The sequence below is a fragment of the Mycetomoellerius zeteki genome, unplaced genomic scaffold (genome assembly GCF_001594055.1).
Source record: "Mycetomoellerius zeteki isolate Tzet28-1 unplaced genomic scaffold, Tzet1.0 scaffold291, whole genome shotgun sequence".
NCBI lineage: Eukaryota > Metazoa > Arthropoda > Insecta > Hymenoptera > Formicidae > Mycetomoellerius > Mycetomoellerius zeteki.
In genome coordinates, this window is record NW_017257273.1 from 49,228 (window position 1) to 77,183 (window position 27,956).

The following is a 27,956-nucleotide window of genomic DNA, read 5'->3' on the forward strand; positions in this document are numbered from 1 at the left end:
AATTATATATAAAATATGTCCATTTATATACAAATATATAAAATTATGTATAATTTTATATAATTTTATATAAAATATTTTTTCCCGAATGTATATATTTAAATATGCTCGAAAAAATTAATATATTATTCTTATCTCTCTTTAATTTTAAGATGCATGAGTTAACTTATGAATTTGGCGTAAATAAAACTCATGATAATTTAGTAATATTGAGAGCTTATAAGATTAAGTAAATTTAAGTTGAGGCCACGTTTTCGACCGACTACAAGTTATTTTGGGAATTTTGAAGAAGCTACATGAGTCATTATGTTATGAGAACAGCTCAGTTCTTTTTCGCCATATCAGATTGATGATGCATATTTTTAGCGTTTCGTAAATTGTTTTGTAAACCAATTGACAATTGTTATCAGTGAGAAGAGTAAAGCAAGCTAGGTACTAATTTAATGACATCACACATGTTAGTTTCGTTGTCAGTGAAAATCGAGCATGAACGAAATTCTTGACTTCAGATAAAGATATTCTGGCATTAAATCAACAGACGTGAATCAACGTTTGCAAACAACGAACCTATTAATGACAATAAATGAAACATACATTTATCTTTCTGAATATTTATCTTTCTAATCTGAAATTTTTTAATGTTAAAGGTTACTATTACAAATGCTTTTAATTTATTTACATATAACTTAATTAATTTTATTTCATGGGTCTTTTTCGAAATCTCTTTAAAGTTGTTTAATTTTTGAGTACTTAATGTCGCGATATTAACTTTTAATAAAGGTGAATTTAGAAGATTCTGAATGCAGTTCAGAACAAAACTTCAGTAATGCAACTTTGGGACTTTAAACATTGGAGATAAGATTAAAAGAAAAATTCTTAAATCTTTAATATTTTATAATTTTTTATATAATTTAATCCTTTTTTAATTGAAATACTGCTGCTGTAAAAAAAATTAACTTTCAGCTTTATAGGAGCTTTCACAAAATTCTTCTTAAAGAATTCCAATTTCCAAAGGATTGCGAAACATTAAAGCGTTGTGCAGACATCGCGAAGGCGCGAGCATGAGGGCAGAATGTTAGATGTTGCGAGCCTAAAAATATGTCGACTATACGCATAGTTCGCGCGTACGAGAGGGATCGTGTTTTACATTTAAAAATGAATTTGGCGATGTGCCAGTGATACATCCGAAAAAACTTTTCCCCATAGTGCGAAGACGCGCGATTAAGAAATTTAGAGCCAGAAAAGATTATAATAACAAACCTTGAAAGTGGTATTGGCAGGATGGTGCACATCGCCAGAACCAGAGAGCCCTCCTCGTAATAAACGTGACAAAAGATTGTAACGACCTAATGTCGACCACGCGTCTTTGGTTGCTTGTACAGGATATCTAAGCAAAATTTTTTTTTTGTTTAGTGAATGAAAAAAATGTTGGCGAAGATGCGTTAACACTGAATAAGAGAGAATGAAGAAAAAAAAACCATATATTTTACGGATTATTTCCGTGTCTAGATTCATTATTAGAATACCAACATTTCGTGAACATTGCAGTTCACTTCATCGGGGTGAGGCGAGGAGCCTGATATTACATTTGTTGTACGACAAATTTTTCGAGCGTGTTAATTGATTGCAGAACAGAGAGGTTATCAGATCTCTCTATCTTATAACCAATAGATTTGAAAAATTTGTCGTAAAATCTCTCTGTCTGATAAAAACGGACAAATGTAATGTTAGCCTGATACAGTATAGATCAGGCTTGTTCTTCGCTCTCATGAAGTAAACTGCAACGTTCACGAAACGTTGGTATTCTAATAATGGATCTGGACATGTAGATAACTCATAACTTCTGTATAGAAACGCATAACTTTTGTACTATAGAAAGTACTCGTGCAAGCCTCAAAAATATTAAAAAAAGAAACCAATACCAATCTTTTCATTAAATTAAATATAAGATTAAATTAAATACAAAATTTGATATAAGACAAATATCAAAACAAATAAATTGATATTAATTAATTGAAATATAATTGCTAAATAAAGATTTAAGAGACCAAGTTAATTATTTTTCTGTAAGTTATTCAAAGACTGCTCCGCAAATGTTTGCTTTATAGTTTTGTTAAATTTATGTTGTTTTAATTCTTTTTGTCTGCAGAATTGACTCGTCAATCTAATTTCCAAGAAAATACACAGAAAGAAAAAATTTGCTATAAACTCAAAAGGGATTACAAAATTTAATTGTCAAATTTGTTTACTGTTTATAGCAAATAAATTTGTATATTTGATAAATATTTTGCAAATATTTGTTGCAAATAATTTTTATAGCGAGTACAAAAAAGGATAAATATTTGTTACACCTGCAAATAATTTGCCGTATGGCATAAGATTAGCGTTTATAGCAAATTTTTTGTTTCTGTGTAGGGTCTAATATTCACAATTAAAAAGAAAAATTTACATTAAACAACCTTTCTTATCGAAACATATGATAGCGCTGATGTTTCACATGTTACTCGTCTCATCTTGTATCGCAAACAAGCGCAAAACTTATTACAGAAATTAGAGCGTGACGGCTTACCCTTTCGCAAATTTATATGTTTTTGGCGGATGACCATCTTCGACGATAGTTTTCACGTAATAATACGAGTAATTCGACATTGTTTCGTGTTAGGAAGTCACGAGGAACACAAAGCGAGGACAAACGGGGTATGATTGGGGTACGTGCGACGTCGGAGTTCCATGCGCGAATTGTCATCCAACGCGAATCGGACTGTCACCCTCTTTCCTTGGCTGCGTGTTCGCATATGCACGCTTAGTCTAACACTGTGCCGTCGTTTATGCTGTGCTTATTTACTCCGCATACTCGTATGTACGGGCGTATATATAGCCGCCGCACCGCCGATGTTACTGAGAAAACTATGACGCTTTCTGAAATGTGACAATTTTGATGTCCAGCGCAGAGATCTCGTTGCCAGCGCAGAGATCTCGATGTACGATGCACATGTTCCTGAGAATAACGTCGACACCAGAAAATTAACGATGCACAAAATGGGAAGGAAGGGAGAGACAGCCAACAATATAATGCCAACTTGCTCTTCAATTAGACTTAGATTGAAGCTAGACCACCGTAAGTGATGTACCACTTTCGATTGATTTACACGCTAGATAAATTAAGAGATATAAAGAAACGGAGAGCCAATTATTTTTTTTAAAAAGAGATTATTGTATGAGACATTGAAGGGTTTTCCTACAAGTGTTCGAAATTTAAGTATTTATCGAGTTTATGAGATTCTAAATGATTTTATAACTATCGAAGGGAAGTATGAAGTAGTAATACACTACCTTCCATAAACACGCCTTTATTACGTTTCACGTACAGATACATAGTGGCTGACTTTCATACGCTACGCGCACGTAAAATACGTCGTCGTTGTAAGAAAAATAAAAAAGGGCTCGTGCTCTTTTTATTTCCTTTCTTCTCCCCCACTTTCCTATTCCCTAAGACGCATTTATCGCTGTCCACTTTACGATAGTGATGGTGCACCAATGAGGATCAAGTTCATAGATCGTCGCCTCTTTGGTTAGAGTCACGAGGTAGACGATCAGCCTACGGAGATTTTTACATCGATATTACAGTGTAACATTTTACTTGACAGCCCTTCGTATTAGTACCCTTCGTATCCGTATCGATTCCGTTGGAATCCTTAATCGTTTAAATAAATAGGACAATACGGCTGTACTGTCTTCAACCAGGGATTTACTTTATGTCGAAGACAAGACTACTCGCATTTCTTATACTTTTATAAATGTCAAATGTATGTACACCACAAAAACATATTTTTCCCAATCTGGAATTTCCAAGTACGTATCCACGTTTTTAACGTTGATTTCACGAGCTATGTCACTCTGATTAATTCGAAGATCCACATTAACGAGTGATTCAATAATTTTACAAATTTCTGCCCCATCACGCAATTAGGAAGTTTACTTGACGAGATCATCTTGCAAAGTATATGGTTGTACGTGTATATATGTGACGCTTAACGTATTGAATACATGTTTACGTATTTGGTATCTTTCGTCTCCTCCGTATGTACATAACTCGCCTGTTTTGCATTCATTTGTAACAATCTCTTTTCTTCCGACTTACGATAATCGCGTGTCTTTTTTATGGAAACCAATGTTCGACGCGCATCAAAAAAGCGTCGTCTATGAAGAGAAATTCGAAGGTTTCCCTCGATTCCCATTCACAGGAGGGTCTCCTCGGAATAATAACGACGCGAGTATTCGTTGTCCTGAGCCCACGGAGGCGAGGAGAGTTCTACGAGCTGCGTGTTCCTTATAATCGCAGTCGTTGTGGCCGATCGTTGCAGCTGCAATCGACGAGTAACATTGCAGCCGAGCGCGGCCGGGCAGCCTCGTCAACCCCCCTCGGATAAATCTCAGCAGGAGCACTCTTCCTCCCTTGGCAGCTCGTGATTCAGGGAATCCTTTATTGCAAAAATAATGAAGACGTAAAATAGAGAGTATTACATATTGGAAAAACTGCATTTCAAAATAGTAATGCAAGGAAAACTATAATCGTTAAATGCTCCCTCTAGGTCTGTTTCTGACTAGACTTTACTAGAAAGTAGTGTAGTTCAGAGAATCTTCTAAAATATTTGTAATCTCAAAAAGACGTCTTGTTAATTCGCAATCGAGGAGTTTGTACATGAAAATGCGCAAAAATATTATATATAAAATATATTGATGTACTAACTCTATCCTTTATTTTTGATTTTTTGAGAAATATTAATTTATCTATCATATTTACTGTATACATCTTTTGCAAATTTGTAAGCCTTTATATTTTTGAAATATTAATTATTATCTCTTCATATTTCATGGAAAACCCCTTGATCGTAAATGTTCGAGTTTGTCGGTGGACAAATTGCGTTAAGTACCTTCGATCAAGGACCACGGTCATGTACAGATGGAAACTTTGCAGGACGTCGAATGTAGGGGGGAGGTCAAGTTACCTTCCTTAGTTCCATACTGCCCGGCGTGCTCGAGCGTTGCGTTCGTGTTGTAATCTTCTCATAAGGGATGGTGCCTCTGCAGAGCGCGCTCGGGTCCAGACTAAGGGTTGCCTTCAGGGTGTTCTTCTTCACCATACCGTTCACATTACTAACGTTGGCGTTGAGGCCGATGATACGATTTGGCGAACAAGAGCGCGTGTTGGGTGATGAGTTCGTTATTGTGTCGGGCGGAGTGTCCGAGGATTGTGCTATCAGAGAGTCGGAATTAGTGTCGGTAGTCGTTGTGCTCTCATTACCATTTTTGCGATCCGTTATTGCACTATCGATGTTGGCAGTCAAATGACATTCATCCTCTGGACGGTTGTTGCCATTGTCTACGTTATCGTGGTCTTCGATGTCACTGTTTCGATGTATTGCCCTGCTTTCTTGTCGATCCTGGTCGATCCTACTTTTGTCCTACAGAAATCGCATAAATAATATACCTATATAGTAGTAATATTTAACTGCAATTGTAAAATAAAAAAGTATAGGGTGACATTAAAATAGTTTTAAATGTAATGAAACATTTATTTTTTTCATTACTATTAATTGTAAGACCCTTATTCATATTGGCTTATTTTTTGCACGTCGCTCTACATTTATTTTAACTTCTAATATAGCCAGATTATACATATAATTTATTTTAATAAATAGAAGAATTATGAAAGAAGAATTATGATATAATATAATTAAAATAAGATAATAATTAATCTAATAAGAGTAATGATTAAATACAATTAAAGTATAATGACAAATTTTTTATAATCTCCAAATATGTACCTTACTATTTTCGATCACATCGTCGTCACGATCTTCATCATTGTCACTGTTGTAAATTTGTTCAAAGGTATCCATACTAGAATCACAGGTGTTGCAACTGAATCCTTGCTGACATCCCGTTGATTTCGCGTAAGACTCGCCGTATTTGCAATTCTCGATCGATTTTTCATTTTCGGAATCGTAGGCGGTGCCACCCATAGCTTGATCCACATGACGTGCAACGGATCGTGGATTGGTGACTCTCGGCTGTATGTAACCGCCGTCCAACTGTCGGACAAGTTTAAAGTTCACTTTCTACACGTATGTTGAATAAAATATAATTTTTCATATTTCATTTTATAATATATACTGACATTAGACCGCACATTGATGCATTCCGCTTCCGGATCCGGTCTCATAACTGTTATTTCACGATCACAAATATGTGGCAATATGTCGAAATTAGGCGTGGGTTTATTTATTACATCAGGATCCTTTGTAAAAAAATATTAATTCGTAAATTATATTACCTTAGATAATATTTCGATTAAATAATAAGAATAATTTTATATGAAAGAGATATATAAAATTTAATAATAAAAGCAAATAGTTGAAATTCCTATTGCGCTCTTACCTGCAAACAATAACCGATTCTTTCAGCAATAGTAGAGAAACTTGGCCTGTCGTCAGGCCGTGGATGCCAGCACCGCGTCATGATTCCATATATAGGATCTGGGCATCCCGCGGGTTTCTCAAGACGACCACCGGACTGTACCATCGACATGACTTCACGATTTGCACATCCGGTGTAGGGCATATATCCGAATGACATAATTTCCCACAGGAGTACGCCGAAGGCCCTAAAATTATATTATAAGAAATAAGAACGTTATAGGCTTTACTTCTTTTTTATAATTAACATTAATTTTTTAATTGTTGACAGTTCTTTTTTCGACTATAGAATTTGACTTATCAATAAAAATAAGTAATATAAAAATGAAAAAACCTGCGTTTTGAAAAAGAAAATTGTATGGAATTGAGAATGACATGTTTTTTTTTTTTAAGCAAATATGGAGTACTAAGTCTCACCAGACATCAGTTTTTGTAGTGAATATGCCGTCCAAGAAACTTTCGGGTGGCATCCACTTTATGGGTAGCATCGCCTTGCCACCTTTCCTATAATAATCGCTCCGATAAATGTCCCTTGCCATACCGAAATCTGCGATTTTAACGGTACGACCCGGTGCTTTAGTTGTCAACAGACAATTCCTAGCGGCGATATCTCGGTGTATAAAACGCGCTTCCTCCATATATTTACAGCCGTTTGCGACGTCATAACCGCACATAATAAGATCTAGCATTGTCAGTGATGTAGGTCGGTCCTGCAAAATCAAAGATATGTATAGTATACGTGTCCTAGAAATTAGATAAAAATACAGGCATTAGAAATATTTGAATAAACCACATACTTTAAAGTAGGTACAAAATTAAGAATATAATGCAATATTTCAATCTCGCGCGCTTTTCTTTTGAATTATAGTGTTGTCATAATGTTATTAATACTCACTGATCGAGGCCGTTCTTCACGTAGAAAATTCTTAAGGTCACCTCCGGCTAATAATTCGAGAACGATGTATCTCGGATGTTTGTCAAAAGAGACGCCGATAAAGTGTACTATATTCGGATGATTAAATTTGCTCATTATTAACGCCTCCATCATGAAATCAGCTTCTGCTTGCGTCGTGGATAAAGATGGTAGCGTCTTGACGGCGACGGGGTGTTCGTCACCTCCGTATTTGTAAACGCCCTGGAAAACTTCGCCAAAGGCGCCTTGGCCGAGAGGTCTGCATTAAAAGTATAATCGATCATTCTTACTTTATTTCACGCAACTAAAAAAAAATTAAGCTTTTCTTTTATTTTTTACGTTCAAATTTTGGAAAAATCTATAGATTTATATATGTATATATAAACGTTGGAAAAATAATCAATTTTTTAAATTGTTTGATATATCTCATTGATACGCTAATTATAAACATTCAGAAAATAAAAAATTCAATCTATATAATTAGTCTAAGACTGATTTCCTTTTAGTCGACAAAAATCGTTCGTCCTTGACAATGAATAACAAAGTTAGATCGACTATATCTTTTAAAAGGGAGCAGTCTAAGTAAATATAACTGATTGATATGCTAATTAATCTTGATATATTATATATTCGTACTGACTTTACTAAATCAATACATTCGCGAGGTATTTGCGGCAAGTCCTTGAAGCTGTAGAGATTGCCAGCAAACTCGTAGTTGGGGTTGTATTCGGTCATCATTGTGTCCGACTGGTGTCCTGGACGCAATGCAGCTAATTCAGTGCCGTTACCGAACATCACTTGGCGGCGATGGGAAAGAGCTTTCTGTTTTTGATACCGTTTATCTGTCGGACAATATAAAATATGGAAGAGAAACAAAAATACGGAAGATCGAAATCGATGTCTTATATCTAGAGTCCATCCGAAATTTCGGTTTCGGCCAAAATTAAGAGAAAATTTCGGTGGGTAAATCGAAACTGTACAAGTTGTAACGCGTCGGTGAGCGTTCAAAAAACAACTGTTCGATTTTAATTATTAACTCGTTGATCTTGCTTAAGATAATTTGAATATAAATCTTGATGTGATCCTATAAATAATAACTATGATTTGATTTCTTTAAAAGTTAAGGATGCAATATTATTATATTATTATAGTTAGATATTTTAATAAAATCTTGTTTTTTATAAAGAGTACATAAATATCATGATTTTTGAATTATACGATCTCTGTAAAATTAATCTAAAAATGTCGATTTTTATTCTGGCCGAAAAAATGTGACTCCGTTAGCTTCTCTCTCTCCCTCTTCTCTCCCTCTCTCTCCTAGTAACTTATCTAAGTTTCGGTTGTGGTTTCGTTTTCAGCCGAAATTGAATGACAATCGAATATTCGTTTTCGGTTTCGATTTGAGGTCAAAATGTGGTTTCGATCGGACTCTAATTATATCATTTAATCTGTTGTGATATAAAATTCAAAAGTTTTTGTGTACGTACAAGATATTAGGCAAATTCCAATAATAGTGAGCAAGCCAATGATTACAACTACAAGTTGGATCATGTACGTTTGATGACCATCCTTGGAATCGTCAACCACTAAAATTCAACGTGATTTTATTTCATATTTGCATGTAATAACGAGAACAGTGATACGTCATAATTGTGCTTACTGATGCATGATTTTGAATCGTTACTGAGCAACCAACCCTGAGGACAGAGACACTTGGTCTCGCTCAAGTACTGATCGAGAGCGACGCAACGATAATCGCAACCGCAACCGCTGATCGCGGGTATGACGAAGACCTCGCCTTGGCCAGAATGAGCTGCAGTTTTGAAATAAATATCGGTGAGCTTCTGACTGGCGTATGAATAACCACCCTCACCACTTCCATCATTCTGTCCAGCATTCCCACCTAAAGAACGCAAAGTTACTTCTATAATTATTTCTGCACTATAATAGTGCTGATGAAGATCATTATTTACATATAGGGTGTCCCACGGAAAGGTGTTGAAACTAATCAGCTGTCATTTTCGAAGATATTCAGTTATTGAAAAAATAAAAATTGCGCTGAAAAGAGGAAAGTTTACAATTTTTAATGAGTATAAATAAAGTTTAATAAAATGTTTGTGTATCAATTAATTTTATTGATGAAAAATATGCTAAAATCAAGTAAACGCTAAGATTAATATTTAAGGAGGTTCTCGCGCTACTTCCTAGTCAATAGAGTTTATTCACAATAATATGTAAAGTAATTAAAATAATGGAATAAAAAGGTTACTAACAATATCTTATGCCATTATACATAATTATTGTTAATTTTATATGTTAAATATTTTCAAAATGACAAAATAAAAGTTGTAAGATGTCCATTTGATGTATACGCATCGTCCATCTGACATATATTCTAGCTTTTTTCATTGAAGAATATAAATTTCTTGTAAACTGTACGGTTTAAATGAAACTTTACGAGAACAAATTTAAATGTTTACTTTATGATTATAACGATTTTTAAATTGCTGTCTTATACGCAAGTGTATCAATTTAAAAGAGAATAACTACAAGGTTATACTTTCAACTTGTGTAAAATTCTATAAATTTAGAATTAAATATCTTCAAAATGGTACGGTAAAAGTCAATGAAATTTTTTCTAGATATTATTGATATTATTAACTTTTGCATTACATATATATTATAGACTTGTCTTATTTTTCATCAAACGCGAGAATCTCCTTAAGATCACAGATAGGATCGAAAAACAGTTTTAGATTAGGTAGTAACTATTTAAAAAATTATTAGCAATATTAAAAACGATATGTTAGAAAAAGTTTTTCGAGCTTTCGTAAAAAAATTGTGTTTTGTACAAATTCAGATGGTGCACACTCTGAAAAAATTACTTCTTGGGATTATGAGCATATTTTTCATCAATAAAATTAATTGATACACAAACATTTTGTTAAATTTTATTTATACTCATTAAAAATTGCAGACTTTCAATAACTGAATACTTTCGAAAATGACAGCTAATTAGTTTCAACACCTTCCCGTGGGACACCCTGTATATAAATTTAGGTCAAGATTGATTTTAATCAGTATTTTTTCGGTCAGTCTTAATTTCGGTATCTCAATGTATTTAAAAAATATATTTAAGAAACGTTTATAATAATATGCAAATATTGTAAATTTAAGTATATTAAAGAAACTTATGGTGACATCTAAATCACTTTGTAAAATATTTCTCCTTACCAATGTAACCTCCGCCACCACCTCCTGATTGGCAACCGCCTCCACCTCCGCCAAAGCCTCCATTAGCATAATTTTTGTTTCCGGATTCACAACCGATACCTCCTTTACCTCCATAAATTAATGGCGTTCCCCAAGCCTTCCGTTGAAAATTATGCCATGTACCATTCCAACTAGCACCGGGTCCACCTTAGAAGCCGAAATTCTACTTGAATTTGCATTCTATTTCAAGTTGCATTCTTCTTATAAAAATGCAACTCAGATATTTTTATTATACATTTTAAGGAAAAGAACTAGTTACCCATGCGTTCTGAAAAATTGGACGGAGAAGATGAAAGTCTACCCACGGGAAAGGGACCGCGTCCATGCTGTAATCCATTATCCATAGAAGGATTCAATCCTAAACCACCGCCACCACCCGCGATTAAGATAGGCTCCGGATCACCGTTTGCTTTCAACTATAATCGGTGTTACATCGAATTTGTATATAATAATGAGAAGGAAATTAATGGAAAACTAAAGACTTTCTTGTACAAATATTATTATAATATTCTAATATAAAATATATGTATAACTCACAATCAGCTATAATAAGAAGAGATATATGCATCTTTTATTTTTTATTATTTTACTAAATTGCTATAATCATTTTTTTACTGAGGATATAATATTTACTGTGAAAATGGCAGTCGCACCACCGCCGCCACCACCAGGATTTTTAAACTCAATATTCTTCACTTCTCGCATTTTCGATGATGTTTGCTGTGGTGATAAGTCGGCAAATTGATTCGACTGACAGACAGTTGCTTTTAAGCCAAGATTCTGATTGACAAGATCAATAATATTAATTTGTTGTAAACAATAATATAAACTGAACAAATAGAAAACATTTCATAATTTATATATGCAACTCAAAGAAAGAATTTTATTTTTGCAAAAATAAAACTGAGCATGTAGAATGAAATTCTTTTCAAAGTTATACAAGCTTTTAAAAAAAAATCGATTTTGAAATATTCTGCAAGAGCGAGAGAAATTAATGTTGAAACAATTTCATCAGACAATAGAATTGAAAAAGTATTAATGAAAGTTATAAAGTAAAGAAGCTTAAGAATACAAAAATAAGTTCATTGATATTCCAGTTCTCACATATCATTTTCTTGAAAATAAATGTTCATGTATAGAAGAAATATTTATTTATATCTTTATTATATTATTTTATGTAAATCTTTTTCCGGTCAGCAGTACTCACTTTGGCACAGGCATCCGTTCCCTCTTGACCAACCATGAAATATAACTGGTCGCCCTTTTGGAGTTCTACGACACCGCGAACAAATGCACCCAAAGTAATGCCGGTATTGCCCGAGCCTAAGCCTCCTCGTGCTCCGACGGCGATTAAACTGTTTTCAAAAACAATATTATAATTAGACAGGTCAAAATGGATTCACCTTTCTATATTTTGTTTATTATTTCCGTACATCTCACGAATATGTTATTTAAAAGTATAATTTTTTCTAATTAGCTGAGTACAGCCATAGATTGAGTACTAACGAAATTTAAGTCTTATCCATCTATTTGTGATTTATTATAAATGGACGCTTCTTCGTGCAATCACATTTTAGCAAATCATTATTTTAGAACAAACCCTTTTAATTAAGTTTCTTGTAAAGAGAAATATATTTTTAATAAATTACTTTTTTTCATTATAAAGCCCACATTTCTGTAAGAAGTTAATAACAAACGATAAATATATATGACACAGGATAAGTAAAATTTTTATCTGCGAATTATCGATTTAATATTAATTTGATAATTTCTCTGCTAAAATTGAATTGTCTCCTTGTATGATTAAATTGATATTAATTATCATTAAGTTAATGAACTGTCTTGAAAGCTCACTATATATTGTAAATCTATATTTCTGAAAGGGTCTACTAACGTGTAGTATTCACCGCGTGGTGCAGTCCACCGTTGGACTCCATACAAATTAAAGGCCGATCTTTCCTCTTCTTGTGTCGATGACGGTACGAACAATTCTACATTTGTGTTATTATATTTTTCAGTACATTTTTCAACAGTAGGACCGGTCCTACCGGAAGCCCCACAAGTGGTAATTCGAATAACTGAAAATAATATAACTAATGTAAAATGTAATTTGGTAATATTTCTGATAACCCGGAGAAAAAAATATATATATGAACATATTTTATATATAATTTTATCTAATTTTATATAATTATATATAAAACATTTTTTTCCCGGCAAGTTTTTCAGTACGAATATGAATAAATAAGATATTTTATTAGTATTTTTATCTGTTTTAATTTTAGTAATATATGACATATTTAAATATTATTTTTGATTTACATACATAATTATTACAAAATTTTATTTGCTTTTTATTTTTTAAATTTTTTATCCACTGTGCAAGAGCCTTTTAAATATAGAAGAAAGATTTGATGAATATATGGATAAATAAGCTTTGTAAATACATTAAGCTTTGAAAAAAATAAAATTTTTTATTATAAAAAACAATGCAAGATGCATAAAAATATTTTTCGAAGAAGATTCTATAATACACGTATAAAATAAAATTAACATATTACAAAGTATGTATAAATAATATTTAAAAAGTACAATTAAACTTTATCAAATGCATAACTTCATGTACCTGTCTCATTTACAAAATCTGGATGCTGCGGTGGCATTATTTCGGACTCGATAATGGGTGTATAGTAATCAAAATTACCTACAACTTCACGTGGAACTCCTGTAGAAAAGAAACATTCATATGTGAATGATAGATAACTGGAAATAGTCAGTACGTAATAATGAAATGTTTAAAATTATGTTAAAATTACCAATGCCAAAACATTCTGGACTCAAAGAAATATCATCAATTGCTATATCACTTTTGGCAGAATATCCTCTGGACGCTTCAAATTGCAAGTGATACCTACAGATATGCGTATTATATCGATAAAATTAAATTCTTTATTTTGAAACGAAAATTAGTTAAATTTTATGTTAAATGCGTATATACGCTACGTAATTTTCGGTACGTAATTTTACCTATATTTTATATCAGGTAGAGCAACAGCTTCGTTATACCAAATATCGCTATTAGTTCCGTAGGACCACCACAAGTTTTCGGTATGATTTCCATGTGGTCTTACTTGGACCAAAAAGAGTCCAAGAGATGCGGCATGTGGACCATATTTGTGATAGAAAAACCGTACCTAAAAACATTGCCCGTTTCTAGGATATTTGTTAAAATAACTGGTACAAATCTTTCATTAAAAGTAGAATAGATTTTTATATGTAAATATCTATCAAAATAATAACTATCAAATTATATTTTCCAGATATAACATATGTTATCAAAAAGAAAACGCATTGTGCATTCATAGTCATTTGTAGTAAACAAAAATAAAATCCAAGTGATATAACACAAGCAATAGTAGTTTTAATTCTCCTTATAAAAATTTATAATAAAAAAATAAAATACACCGAATAGTTATTATTAATGCCTTAATCGCAGATGCAAGATTAAATAATAAATAAGTCCTCTCTCTCTCTCTCTCTCTCTCTCTTTTCCTCTCTCCCTCTCTCTGTCTCATATTAGATAAATTAAATCACTTCGATTTTTATTATAATTCATGACTTGACTGTATCGATTTCAGACTTGAATTATTTGATCATTTGATTTAATACCGTTTTATATATATATCAATTCAATACTTCTGTTTTCAGAAATTTAACATGCCTATATTAATATATATTATATCATTAAATAACAGAATAAATATATGAACGTACTTGACATGATTTATAATAAGGGCTTTTAGGGTTGCTGGTATAAGGTGGTGTTGGATTATACAGAGGACTTGTAATGGTGCCTCGACTGCCATATGTGATGGGAACAGGCACATCTTTAGAAGCCATGTTCACAAACGCGTACGTTCCTGTCAAATAGGTGACAATTTTATTTTTTTCTGATGTGTTTTCGCCGCTTGATCTAGTCTCAAGTACATACCGGTTTCATTACGGTAAGTATGATCATAACTGGGTCCAGTTCTTTCGGTCGGCGTAGGACCCTTATGAAGAGTCCAATTTAGAGGTCTTTCAGGAACGTTCGTCCATCCGCACCAACCATCTTCGAAGTTACACCTTGCGTTCTTCGGAATCTTGTCTGAAATATTTTAAATATACAATTGTATAAACCTACATCTCAAAGATGAAGCATAAAGAATTTTTATGTCATGAGTTTTGATATTCAAGGAAATATAAAGTTACGAATTTAGGACGCACGCACCGCATTCGAGTCCTTCGTCCTCGCCATGGGCGCAATCTTTCGTGAAATCGCAGATACGGGTTCTGTTTAAGCAGGAGCCGTTGCTACACCGAAACATATCCTCCGTACAATCTCCAATGAATTCTAAAATAGACACGCGCGCGAAAGAATTATCCACTTCAATTATAGAACTAACTTTGTATACTGCATTAATTTCTTTTAATACTATGATTGCTTCCGCAATCGCATGATACATCTTCTTCAAAACCAACTATCGATTATTTATGCTTAAAAAGCCTTACAATATAATCAATTTTATTTTTCGCTTAAATAATTTAATGTATGAATTCCATGTATGAAGAACGCGTTATGTAAATTAAATAGAGAGCAAGGTTATCGTATATACAAATGCTACAGTTATCATTAAAGTATACACTGAGAAAAAAGTGCTGTTGAATCAACAGCATCAGTCTAATTGGATAATTTTGTTAATTCAATGACAGTATTAATTAAATAAATATGTCATACTCCTGTTTCAATAAACAAGTATTTACCTCAATTATACAGTAGCAGTTGAAAAATTTCCTTATATCAATCATATATGAAAAAAATATTTTTTTATTTTAATTGTATATGAAATACAAAAGACTCTCGTAATGCAATTGAATTTAGTTTAATCAATTAAATTGAACCTGTTATTAGTTTAATTGCATAAAATGATTAATACAAATCAACGATATAGTCAATTGAGCGCGAGCACATTACGGTTAATATAAACATTTCTTCAAATTGATTAAAATATAATTTATATAATTTTTATAAAATCTAAAAATTTTTTATATAGTTTATAAATAATTTGTTATATTAAATTTAAATATATTACTATACATGAATCATCAGCATTTGATTTACAATCAAATAGAAATTATTTCGTATTGATTACACATCTACTCGATACAACTGAAATATAGAATTATCAATACATTTATCTAACAATATAGTTATATAATATCAATTTCGTTACAATTAATACGAATATATCTTGTAGTTGATTGAAATATAATTTACTTGATCTAAGAATCTTTTTGTACAATTGTATAAATTATTTATCCTGTATTATATAATATGTTTAAATATTACATGAATTATACATATTTTATTTATAGGCAAGTAGAAATTGTTTTACATTGATTACACATTTGCTTGACAATCATCAATACATTTATTCGCGAGACACGATCAGGGCACCTATTAAGAAACAAATTGGAATAGATTCCGATCGAAATTATTCAATTATTTCCTAGATTTTTATTGTGTTTTCTAAAGAAAACGGAATAATTCTCATTGAAATCCATTCCGACTTGTTTCACGATAGATGACCAGAACGGGTCAAATAATAACACTAGTTTACAAAAAAAATTTTTTTTCACAATTACTTTGGACCGGACTACGTGTTTCTTATAGATTTTTAGATGCTGAAAACGATGTCGCAAGCGAAAAAATTCTAGCTCGTCAGATTTTCAAGATAATTGAGGTTTAATATGTAAAAAATGTTTTTTTGGCGATATTTTACATTTTTTTATAAAGAAGATGAACGTTATCTTAAAATTTCGATCAGAAGTCATAAATGTATTGTTCATCCCCTCTAAAATGCATTTTTTTATTTCAATACCTTAATTTTTAGCCACGTTATGAAGGATTAAACATACACAGTAAAAAATCTTGCGTCCATATGTTAAAATTTTCTTGTGTTGTCATATTTTGATTATTACTTCAATGTAAAATTAACATATAACTGATATGTTATTATTCTTGTAATGTTTTCATGTGTTAAATTTGTCACCTTTGTAACTCAACCTTTGTGTATGTCAATTAAAAATGGAATATTATTTTAAGTATTTTTAACACAATTGTTTCAATTAATTTACATGTCTCAAAGTCAATTTAACATTCTAAGAAAAGTTATAATAAATCTTAAAATAATCCTTAATTTTTACACACAAAATAATCAAATTTTCTATTACAAATATTCTATTACAATTTCAGTTAAAATAATTATTATCACGTGTTAATTTAACATAAAAGGTAAATGTTCTTTTGAAGTACTTGTATGTTGATATAACATAGAATAACATATAATTTACACTTCAAAATAGTAACAACACTTCAAAACAGTAAATGTATTAACACAAAAATCCATAATATTAACAAGTGATATATTTAATACAACATTTCGATGCATGTTGTATATACGATCGGGACGAATGACAATCCAATATCAAACTGTCCAGACAAGCGTGCGATTATAGCTCAGCGTTAGCGTAGTCTTAGGGTTACCACTCAAGAGATCTTAGGTTCGAATCCCGATACCCCATGCGTTTTCAGAAATATTGTAATATATATCCAATGCATTATTGTAATTATATAATAAGAAAGAATAATATATGTAAATATAAGTTAATTGTACGAGCGTACATAAAAATAATTACAAAATTTCTTTTTCCTCTGCGAGAACGTATAAGATCCTGACTTTTTTCATATTGTAAAGGAAATGTTCTATTAACATTTCTTATGATTTATTTTAACTACTCTTCTATGTAATTTTTACTTATTTTATATGTTATTTTTACATCACTCCTACAATGAAAATAACAAATGTCAATGTAAAGTATTATATCAATTACTTAACATTACTAGTTCATCAATGAATAACACAGGACGAATGAGTTACTTTAATTTAAAATTTAGAGTGGACCTCCTGGGACATGCAAAAAATGTTAAAATTAACATTTCTTTTTTTACTGCGTAGGAGCTATTTCGAATATGGGGACTCCGGCAGCCTCATATGTGCGTGCGGATTAATTTTTTAAGGTTTTGATAATTATACCTTAACACTTTTATGCACAGAATTATGACCTACAATGAAAATAACAAATGTCAATGTAAAGTATTATATCAATTACTTAACATTACTAGTTCATCAATGAATAACACAGGACGAATGAGTTACTTTAATTTAAAATTTAGAGTGGACCTCCTGGGACATGCAAAAAATGTTAAAATTAACATTTCTTTTTTTACTGCGTAGGAGCTATTTCGAATATGGGGACTCCGGCAGCCTCATATGTGCGTGCGGATTAATTTTTTAAGGTTTTGATAATTATACCTTAACACTTTTATGCACAGAATTATGAGACTAATCCACTTGCACTGGTGTAATGAAAATATATAATTGCTTTAAAAAAAAAAATTCAATTTATAATATGCAACTACATGTCTTTTTTATAAAACAACTCTCTCTCTCTCTCTCTCTCTCTCTCTCTCTCTCTCTCTCTCTCTCTGTCTATAAATGTTAAGGGGGAAGGATCATATAAACAGGCGTTTTTTTACGAATTTATTTATAAAAAATGAAAAGGTTTATTAAATTTTGGTAATGAACATTGTAATATTGACAATAAATGCTATAAGAAAAAATTTTTTTGTCATAAAAATTCAAAATGGCGGCACTACAGCTGCTCGAAGTTGACTCCTTTTTTTTGCACGGTGCAGGCTATAGGTCGTTAAAATATGATCTTGCGCAGATCTTGAACCTAAATTAAAAAAAAAAAGAATCGAAAATTAAAAATTCAGGACACTTTTTAAAAAAATCGATTAATTTTTTTACAAACAAAAAATGTCCTGAATTTTTAATTTTCGATTTTTTTTTAATTTATGTTCAAGATCTGCGCAAGATCATATTTTAACGAAAAAATTTTGAATTTTTTATTTCAGATAATTAAAATGACCTATAGCCTGCACCGCGCAAAAAAAAAGGAGTCAACTTCGAGCAGCTGTAGCGCCGCCATTTTGAATTTTTATGACATAAAAAAAATTTTTTCTTATAGCATTTATTGTCAATATTACGATGTTCTTTACCAAAATTTAATAAACCTTTTCATTTTTTATAAATAAATTCGTAAAAAAACGCCTGTTTACATGACGCTCCCCCCTTAAGATACTGTTATCAAAATGTGACCTTAAAAAGTTTATCCGCATACATATATGATGTTGCTGGAGTCCTCATATTCGAAATAACTTCTATCTTTAATCCTTCATAACATGACTAAAAAGTAAGATATTGAAATAAGAAAAAATATATTTTAGATGGGATGAACAATACGTTCATGACTTTTGATTCGAAATTTCAAGATAACGTTCACCTTCTTTATAAAAAAAATGTCAAATATCGCCAAAAAAAACCATTTGTTATATATTAAATCTCAATTATCTTGGAAATCTGACATGCTAGAATTTTTTCGCTTGCAGCATCGTTTTCAGCATTCAAAAATCTATGAGACACGTAGTTCGATCCAAAGTAATTTTTTGCTGTAAACTAGTGTAATCGAATGCTAAAGTGTTCAGACGAGTGTGCGATTATAGCTCAGCGTTAGCGTGTTAGATTACCACCTTAGAGATCTTAGGTTCGAATGTCCCGTCGATACTGTATATATGTTTTTAAAAATTGATATTTGATGCGTAATTGTAATTAATGAAATGTATATGAAACTATAAAATAATTCTATATGAATAATAAAGGAAGTAAGAACTTTATGTAAAAATTAAAAACAATTATTTTTTTAAAAAATGTAACATTCTCGAATCAATTACATTGATTCGAAATCACAAAGTTGAATTTATTTCAAAATTAGTACTATCTACAACTTATTGAATTCCTGTTATTTTGTAGTATAGTTCCGTCAATTTTATAAATATTATATACAACTGAATTCAATATTAATTTAATACAAGGAAATGTTCTTTCAATTCAACATGCTTTTAATTTATCATTATATGTCCTTAAGTCAAATTGATATGTTACAAATAAAAAGATTAAAATTAAGTCAACAAATAGAGTTGAATTAACTACTTATGTTTGTGACAGCCTGTGATACATGCATTTAATTGACGTGCATTCAATGTATCTTTTTATTCATTTAATAGCATTTTTTCTCAGTGTAGGCGTCATTGATACACGACAATTATAATATTCCATTAACTTAATTATTTGAAAATATTTTTATTAATTACCTGGAAAGCAATCAACCAGACGAAGGTTGTCAACGCCGATGCTCGAATTAGAATAGGGTACATAGACCTCTAAAACTAATTTATAAGATTGATCGATCGCGCGTAATGAAAAACTTATTTTCTTCCACCTAAAACAACGTTTAAGCATATTTTTTAGATTTGTTTTCTGAAAATTTATATTATCATAATATCGTAAAAAATATTCTTATGCATATACATGGAGGTATTATTTCCGCTTTTTGTCACCGCGATGGAGCTCATGTTGTTAGTTTGTATGACGAGATTTATGAATCCGTTTTCCATTTCCACCATATAAAGTGAAAATTCGATGCGGCAACGCGGACCCGTACGAGGAATCGATTTGGACCATATATGAGCGTCCCCTTTGCCGCTGAACCACAGAAAGTGGCCTTAAAAGGAGAATGAAACATTAATTAATTTTCGTACAGTTTTACTATGTCATATGGTATCGTAATTATATTTCAATTTTAAAACGATTATGGATTGGATTTTCGCTAATTTTAGTTTGATTCTAGTTTTATAGACCAAATTCTCTCAGTGTCATGAATTCATGATCTTAGGATTATATATAATAACGCATTATTTACTTTAATCTTTTTCTTTATGATAATTTTTCTTTTGAAAAATAATGTATGAAAATTACTCAAAATTTTCGTACCATTTGAGGAATTGTTAGAGTCTGTGTTCGGAAAAGCTCTTGACGGACTGGTGCGCGCTTTGACTTTCTTAAAACCATGGGTATCATTCCAAGACCAATCGCAATCCGTGTCGAGGTCGCAATAGCCCATTTGCGAATAGTGAGGTGAGTGTTTTGACGGTACAGCCGCTAGAAGATCCTTAAAACTCTTTCCGTGCCACATGCTGACCTTAGAGCCGCATGTCACTGTGATGTACCAACTAATTAGGACGATCCCAAATAACAATCTACCGCTGCCGCCGTTATGTACAGACACATGTCGACGATTACACGTGCGACTCGTCTGACTATAACCTGCGATGGTGGTCGCCAGCCTCGGCCGCGTGTCGTTGATCATTACTTCGTAATTTCGTCCAGTGGCTGTTCAATAATTTCCGACGAGGTCATGCGCAACATCGCGCATTCTGCTTTTCGGAGATAGCAGACATGATTCTACAAACGTAGCTGCTTCTTGATGAGAATTAGAATTTAGAAAGAATTCCGAAAGAGAACGTTGAAAACGTACGTTTCAAGAGTACTAGCGACACGATGAGAAATTTACAACGATGAGCGCAGCGAAATGAGTTTTGATATCATGGACCTCCTTGGCTATGATCATCTTCCATTATTTCCCAGACTGAAATCACGCATACAAGTATTTTGGTTTATATTATATACATAAATAATTATATTTAATAAAATTTTGATTTATATATAAATATATATAGTATGAATGTATGTGTACATACTGCAATTTTATTTTATTATACATATACATACATAATAGAGTCATTTTCTGTATATATTTTATATAATGTGATCACATTTTGTTTAAAATAGTATCAAATAAAAAATGACTCGTGCATTTCTTTTAGAGAAAGGCAGATGTCTCGGTTATTATTATCATTTCAAATTGAATTTGGATATATTAGTCTTTATGTGCATTCCTATTTCTTCGAATTTTAATACGTTAGTCTTTATTTGTATCTTATTTCCAATTTCATAATTAATAGAAAATTTATATTAATATATTAATTTTGATCAGTTTTTACAATTATGCTATATTTAAAGAATATATTTTTTGTAACAATATATATACAAGCACAATATTGTAAATTTAAACATTGAAATTCAATGTCTAAAATTCAAAAATATTATGTTCATGCCATCATAACAAAATAATGAATGATACAGCAGAGATTATAGAATTCCGAGAGAAAACGAATTAATGAAACGAAGCCGACAACGCGCCGGAAATGGAATAATTCATTTCCCGATATTCCTTGATTTCCGGTTTGTGCGCGGGGACGAAGTTATGCCTGTCCGCTGCCATCATCGGTATTTCAGAGGCGATGCTATAACGTTTATTAAAAGCGGCCAACGCCGAAATACATTTCAATTTATTTGGTTCTGCAGCAATTACGATATCTTTTAGCTTTCCCGAGTGCAGAGAATGTCTTTCAAAGATGAAAAATAAATATTGCTGATGCATATATAAATATATTTTATCCATAAAAAAATCACTAAACAGAAAGAAGAGATGAAGAGAGAGAGAGAGAGAGAGAGAGAGAGAGAGAGAGAAACGAGGAAGTTGACAACATACGTGTATATTTTTACTAATCAGATATTATTTTTAATTTCTGATCCGTGAATTTCCTAAGAAATAGGAAAATCAAAGGATGAAAAGCTGCAAATTTATATTTAACTCCAGTTTCAACTTCAATTACAAGTTCAACTTCTACTTTTGTTTCAGCTTGTTTTAGCTTTAACGCTGTAGTTCCATTTCCGAGCTTAAGCTATTTTTATTTTTAGAAATACTTTTTATATATTATACATATAAAATATAAATAATTACACACATGATAAAAAATTTGTCAGTCCGATGCCGCGACGTGTCGAAACTACGCCTCGAAAATTGCATAAGAAGTAACAATTCACCCTATTAGATCAATTCCGCCTACACGTACTCTCTCTCTCTCTCTCTCTCTCTCTTCGTTTCTTTAGCGAGCAATGCGATTACTGTTGTCAGAGCGCAGTATTGTTGTAGAATGCGCGATGGTCTAACGCGCTTTAACCCGCCTTTATTTTACTGATTCTTACAACGACGAGTCGCTCGGAATAGAACGAAAGTTTTTCGAAAATGCATCCGCGCGATTTAATCTAATCTCTGAGAGATTTTATTCACTTTTCGAGTGAAGTTAGTGGGGCGGTTATTGCCAGTTTGGTGTATCGATTAGATCGTATATCGAACACCCGCGCTTGCCAGCCAATCGCAGAATTCTCGCGACGCGGTAATCACATTCGAATGCCACCATTAATCTCAAAGAGCTTCGATCAAAACACTCGATGTCATGATTCATCAAGCCGCTTAAGGGGAAAAAAGAAATTCCATTTTAACGTGAAAAACGGAGATACGAGGAAATACGCGACTGTAAAAGTGAAGATTCGCGAAAATGAAAATTATGGAGTAGATCAGGAAGAACTAGAGAACGATATTCTGATATCTTTCTATTGTACTTGAATTAATGATACATATGATTTATACATGGGGGAACGAATAACAGCTTTAAACATTTAATCAAAACGATTATATTATATTATACGTATCATATTACTATTAATATCTTTTTTCATTAAAATAATAAAAGAAATCCTGTATTTGGTTAAAGCGGATTTTAGTGCTTAAATATTTCTGTGTGAATTTATATATATATATATATCTGATTTTGCAAACTGCGTGCCGAAATTTTTTTTCGGTATTGAAATACAATCAGAAATGTACAAACCAGAATAGTATTATTATTTATATTAATATCTTATTATTTATACATATTTCCTTTAAGAAACTTTGTACCTGATAAAAAAAATCATGTACAGTGATGAATCATGATGTTTTATTCACGACACATTACTAATTCGAAACTCTCTCTCTTTTTCTCTTTTTGTTTTCCTCTCTTTATAATTAATTCAACTTTCAACACAAACTCTCTGTCTATCTGCAGAAGCACCAAGACACAGCGCGATTTAAAATGTACTGCGCGCAGGATAGTAACAACGATCTGTCTGATCTCGTGTCTCGTTAACAGCAATCGAGGAAAGCGTTTTGCTCTCCGTCTTTCCTTCAGCCATATCTCCCTCTCTTTCTTTCCCTCTCTTCCGGAGGATTTGAGCGATAGCTTATGGTTATTTCCGCGGATTATATCGCACCCTCGTTTCAATAACATAGGCCGTGCCTTCAAGTGTCAACTTCCAAGAGTCAAGAGCTATCAAGACCAATCCTTTGATCAATATTCACAAAATTCACGTATTTACGCGTCCATCACGGTTGCCAGGTCTCCAGATTTCGACTGGAGACTTCAGTTTTCGGGACTAATCTCCAGTTCTCCAGCAGACGAGAAAAATCACCAATTTTTTGCTCGCGTGGGGTATTTATTAATTGCATATTTAAATTACGTAGAAAGTAATAAGAAAGTCTGTGATTATATTCGCAGTTTATGTTATTTTACGAATAATAAAAAAGTTTGTAATTGTGTTCGCACTGTATGTAATAATAATAAAAAGATCTCTGTAATTGTGTTGACACTTTGTGTCAAATATTGATCAAATATTAATAACAAAAAGAAAGTCTGTAACAGTGGTCGCAAAACACAAATTAAACCCTGCGCCTTTTTCTTTTTCTCTCTCTTTTTTTTTAATGAAACAATCGGCCGGCCTCCAATAGAAATATGAAATCTCCAGTGCACGGACCTTCGGGTCCCAGCCGTACAGTACTCGGGACCAGGCAACCGTGGTAATGATGCTAAAGAATTTATGATCTACGATGCATGCTGTTTGTAATACGCAAGCAGTAGCCCTTTGAATGACAAAGATTGTCGCAATATCAAAGCAGACAATGTCGTAACGTAATTAAGACAAGTTACGTCAATACCACTATGTAGTGTTACGTAGTGCTTTCGATCGTAATGATTTCTTGCACGTGTCGCGTTTGTGATCGTGCAGAAAACACGTGTTTCCCTTTGTTCCCCTTTTATAGAGTTCAGAGTATAAAAGAGTAAAAAAGAGTATAAAAAAATAAAATAAGGGACTCTATTAACAAATGAATAATTTTATGTTCGTCTAAGTAAAGTCTATAATATAATTAAATGATTATAATGTCGAAATCTATATAAATGATTACTATGGTTGAGTAACTTGTTTGCTATTATATACCATTATATTTGATATTAAATACTGCGGTAGTCGTTGTAACGTATTAAGATACATTAGACACATTTTCATTTGATACATATCAAAAATGTATATTTGTAACATTAAAATAACATTTTAAAAGATTTTTAAGATATATATATGTATTTTTTAAGATATATATATTTATATATATTCGCATACTTAAGGATATTATATACTTCTTTTCTCTTTACTTCATTATATTGGCTAAGTTAATGAAATACATCTGAATTGCCACTATTGGTTGAAGATATTGATATGAACATATTGCTAAAGATAAAAGATCGAATTTTTTAATTCTTTTCTTCCTTAATATGATTGTCTATTATAGTATTATTTTTAGCGATCAATATCACGCAAGACATTTTTAGCAACAAGAATATCAATTGATATTACTGTTTATTTAACAACATGGAGTCACGCTCGATAACGGCCAAATTCTGCGCGTGGCTTTTATATTCCTCTATTTATGTGCTTCACATTTATATTTTCTGTAATTTTTAGAAACACGATTACACACTGAAAACTCCATCAATAATAAAAAATTAATTGATATATATCCTAATAAAGATTATTTATTAAAAATTGATTTTATTTTCAATTTTACGAAATTAATTTATTTGATGCGATGGTAATGCATATATATAGATACACGGACTCGAAATTTCGATAATTAATACGCCATAAAGTGATTAATACGTTGTATCAAATGCCATATTACCACGTATGATGGAACAGTCCTTCTCGCTTCCATTTCACATTGCCATCCGAAATTCGGTATCAATTTCTTCAAGATGCATCTTTCTTTGGTATCAATTTCTTCAAGATGCTGTAAGACTCGCGTGTGTAACAATTTTTCTTGTTAATTATATGGAGCACCAAACGCAAACACAGTTGAGAAGGTCTATCCGATGATATCAAATGGCACTCGCGATGATATCAAATAGGTTTATTGCGTTTGAGAATTTCGGGCATACCGTGTGTTCGTACGACGTCAATCGGTCCGAGAGGTACCCGAGAAGATCCCGGGTATCTCGAGAATTACACTTTGCGTTCGATCGCACATGGAACTGCGAGAGCCCAGAGCGAATTTCCGTGGCAACACCGGATGGGAAAGCTGCGTCCCTTCCACCCTGGCTCGGGGAAACGTCCGACCAGTATTCGAATTTTGGAGATGTTTTACGAAGCACGAAGATCCCGCCTCACCATCCCGCCTATGCGTGGATATACACGCGTGCGCGCGTACATCGCGTGAAAGCGATGGACGTAAGTCGCTGGGATGACCACAGGGAGAGATTACGCACGCAGCATCGCGTTCTCTTTAGGAGCGCGCTCCGGCCGGAGGACTCGTGCCGCCGCTCTTTCCGCTCCGCTTTTCGGTGCTTATCGATCGGCTGTCTCTCCGTCTCTCTGTACGCCTCTCGCGGCCCTTTCGCACACACCCCTCGCGAGAGACGTCGTCTCGTTGCTCCGCGGTGACTACGACGCGACACCGACGGCGGCCGGGCCCACCGTAGCCGAGCAGTGTCACTTAACGTTAATCCCGACCTTTAAACGCTTCGCGCATAAGGACACGAGGACTCGTCGGCAAGACCTCGGCAACGTTCTTCGCGAGGGGTTGTTTCCAGAATCTGGACCTCGCGGTTGCGGCGAAACGAAGCGCCGCACACTCTCTTCCTCCCTCATCCTTTCTCTCTCTCCGCGCGCGCATGGACCACAGGGTAGATTACGACCCGCGTTCTCGCGTTCTCCATCCAGTGGAGTGAGATGGAAAGAGCAGAAGCGAGAGAAAGAGATGCGAAGGGATGAGAGATGGCGAATGATCGTCTCGCGATCGAAGACGTTAGCGATATCGCGAGGCCTACTTCTTTTCGGTGCCTCCCAGCATCCAGGCACTTCAACTCTCTCTCTCTCTCTCTCTCTCTCTCCTCCTCCTCCTCCTCTCTCCCCTCTCTCTCAGTGCTGTGACGTGCCGCACGCGTGGTCACTCGTAAGCTCGTGAGCGCCGGGCGCATCGATCGATCGGACACATTTTCATCCCGCCTTGCAGCATCCCAAGAGCGCGCGTTTCTTGTTCTCCTTGCAAGAACGATTGCTGCGCTACCGTTACTCTCCGAGCTAATCACATATAGGATGGCGATAAAAGAGAAACGTTTTGCCTTTGATATATTATGGATAGACATACTAATAGATTCAAGATATTATATTTAAAGCAGCCGAAAAATGTATTTATATACAAACACCTGCATTGCGCACGCTAATTTCTAGACTCATATCGCATTTGTATTGTTTCAAATAAATTTGAATACGTATCTCGACGTAATGGATAAATAAAATCACGATATCGATTACAGTTTTAAATTAAAAACGTTATGACTTTTTCTATTAAAAATTTTAAAGAATACAATAATAGAGAAAATTATAGTGTATTTACATCAGATTTTTTGTAACGCGCACGTATGAAGTTCAACAAAATTTCTTCTGATAAAAGTTACATCCTGTGAAGCTTTTTTTTCCCATGAAAAGTATTACATCTTTTTTTATTATATTGAATTTTTTAGTACCGAAGAGGAGGGGAATCGCTTGGAAGACAGAATTGCACGAGTTGAGCAAAAGAAGAGCTATAAAGAGAAAGAGACGCAAGGGAAGGAAATGGTTCTAGGCTGGTAAAGAAGAGCAAGGGCAAGGAGAATGATATGGGAGAAGAATAAGAGGGGAGTAGAAAGAAAAGGCAAAGGAGATATACGAGGGTATGCTCTGCTATTAACGATCAGCGTTAATAGCAGCTCCTAAGGAAAAGTACTCTGACTCACGAACATCCGCTACTCTTCCCTTAGCGCATTAATTACCCGCAGAACATAAACTAACAGTAATATTACATCAATATTATAATTTCCTACTCAACAATACAAATGTAATATAACATATATTATACAGTTATATTGTTGAGTATATAGGAAATTATGTAACATTGATGTGATGTTATTGTTTGTATTCTGTCACTTGCTATTCGGGTATTTTACAATTTGACGATTTCGTGAGCGATAGATA

The 27,956-nt window shown here is 33.1% G+C and overlaps 2 protein-coding genes across 6 annotated transcripts in view; both read right to left on the reverse strand.

Annotated features, from left to right (window-relative positions):
* Positions 1–2,977, reverse strand: part of CalpA (calpain A) — an 18,390-nt gene extending 15,413 nt beyond the window's left edge. The window contains exons 1-2 of the mRNA XM_018450663.1: positions 2,570–2,977; positions 1,261–1,387 (exon numbers count right to left, since the gene is read on the reverse strand). Coding sequence (XP_018306165.1) covers positions 1,261–1,387; positions 2,570–2,649 — 207 coding nt within the window. The 5' untranslated portion in view covers positions 2,650–2,977. The remainder of the gene's footprint in view (positions 1–1,260; positions 1,388–2,569) is intronic.
* A 279-nt stretch (positions 2,978–3,256) lies between these two features.
* On the reverse strand, positions 3,257–26,551 carry Alk (Anaplastic lymphoma kinase). Of its 5 annotated transcripts, XM_018450658.1 has the most exons (26): positions 25,627–26,551; positions 21,205–21,315; positions 20,661–21,131; positions 20,199–20,391; positions 19,982–20,109; positions 14,936–15,058; positions 14,657–14,812; positions 14,440–14,585; positions 13,693–13,859; positions 13,482–13,576; positions 13,292–13,390; positions 12,560–12,743; positions 11,873–12,020; positions 11,299–11,445; positions 10,925–11,081; positions 10,627–10,812; positions 9,053–9,295; positions 8,880–8,978; positions 8,033–8,234; positions 7,375–7,651; positions 6,897–7,189; positions 6,442–6,667; positions 6,182–6,301; positions 5,829–6,095; positions 5,010–5,465; positions 3,257–4,481 (listed from the first exon to the last, which is right to left on the reverse strand). In XM_018450658.1, exons 3-26 carry the CDS (start codon positions 21,034–21,036, stop codon positions 4,434–4,436), a joined length of 4,536 nt encoding a protein of 1,511 aa, XP_018306160.1. In that variant the 5' UTR covers positions 21,037–21,131; positions 21,205–21,315; positions 25,627–26,551; the 3' UTR covers positions 3,257–4,433. The 5 variants fall into 5 exon arrangements, 4 of the variants coding, with proteins under 4 accessions (XP_018306160.1, XP_018306161.1, XP_018306162.1 ...); XR_001936697.1 differs by having other exon boundaries at positions 4,935–5,465; positions 20,661–21,315; XM_018450659.1 differs by having other exon boundaries at positions 20,661–21,315; positions 25,630–26,551.
* Between the last annotated feature and the right edge of the window lie 1,405 nt (positions 26,552–27,956).

Coding starts and splice junctions, on each gene's coding strand:
- Alk (XM_018450659.1), bottom strand. CDS start 21,036: ATGATCAACGACACGCGGCCGAGGCTGGCGACCACCATCGCAGGTTAT. Junction 20,110..20,198: donor AGCGGAAATAATACCTCCAT/GTATATGCATAA, acceptor ACGTTGTTTTAG/GTGGAAGAAAATAAGTTTTT. Junction 13,577..13,692: donor CTACCTGATATAAAATATAG/GTAAAATTACGT, acceptor GCATATCTGTAG/GTATCACTTGCAATTTGAAG.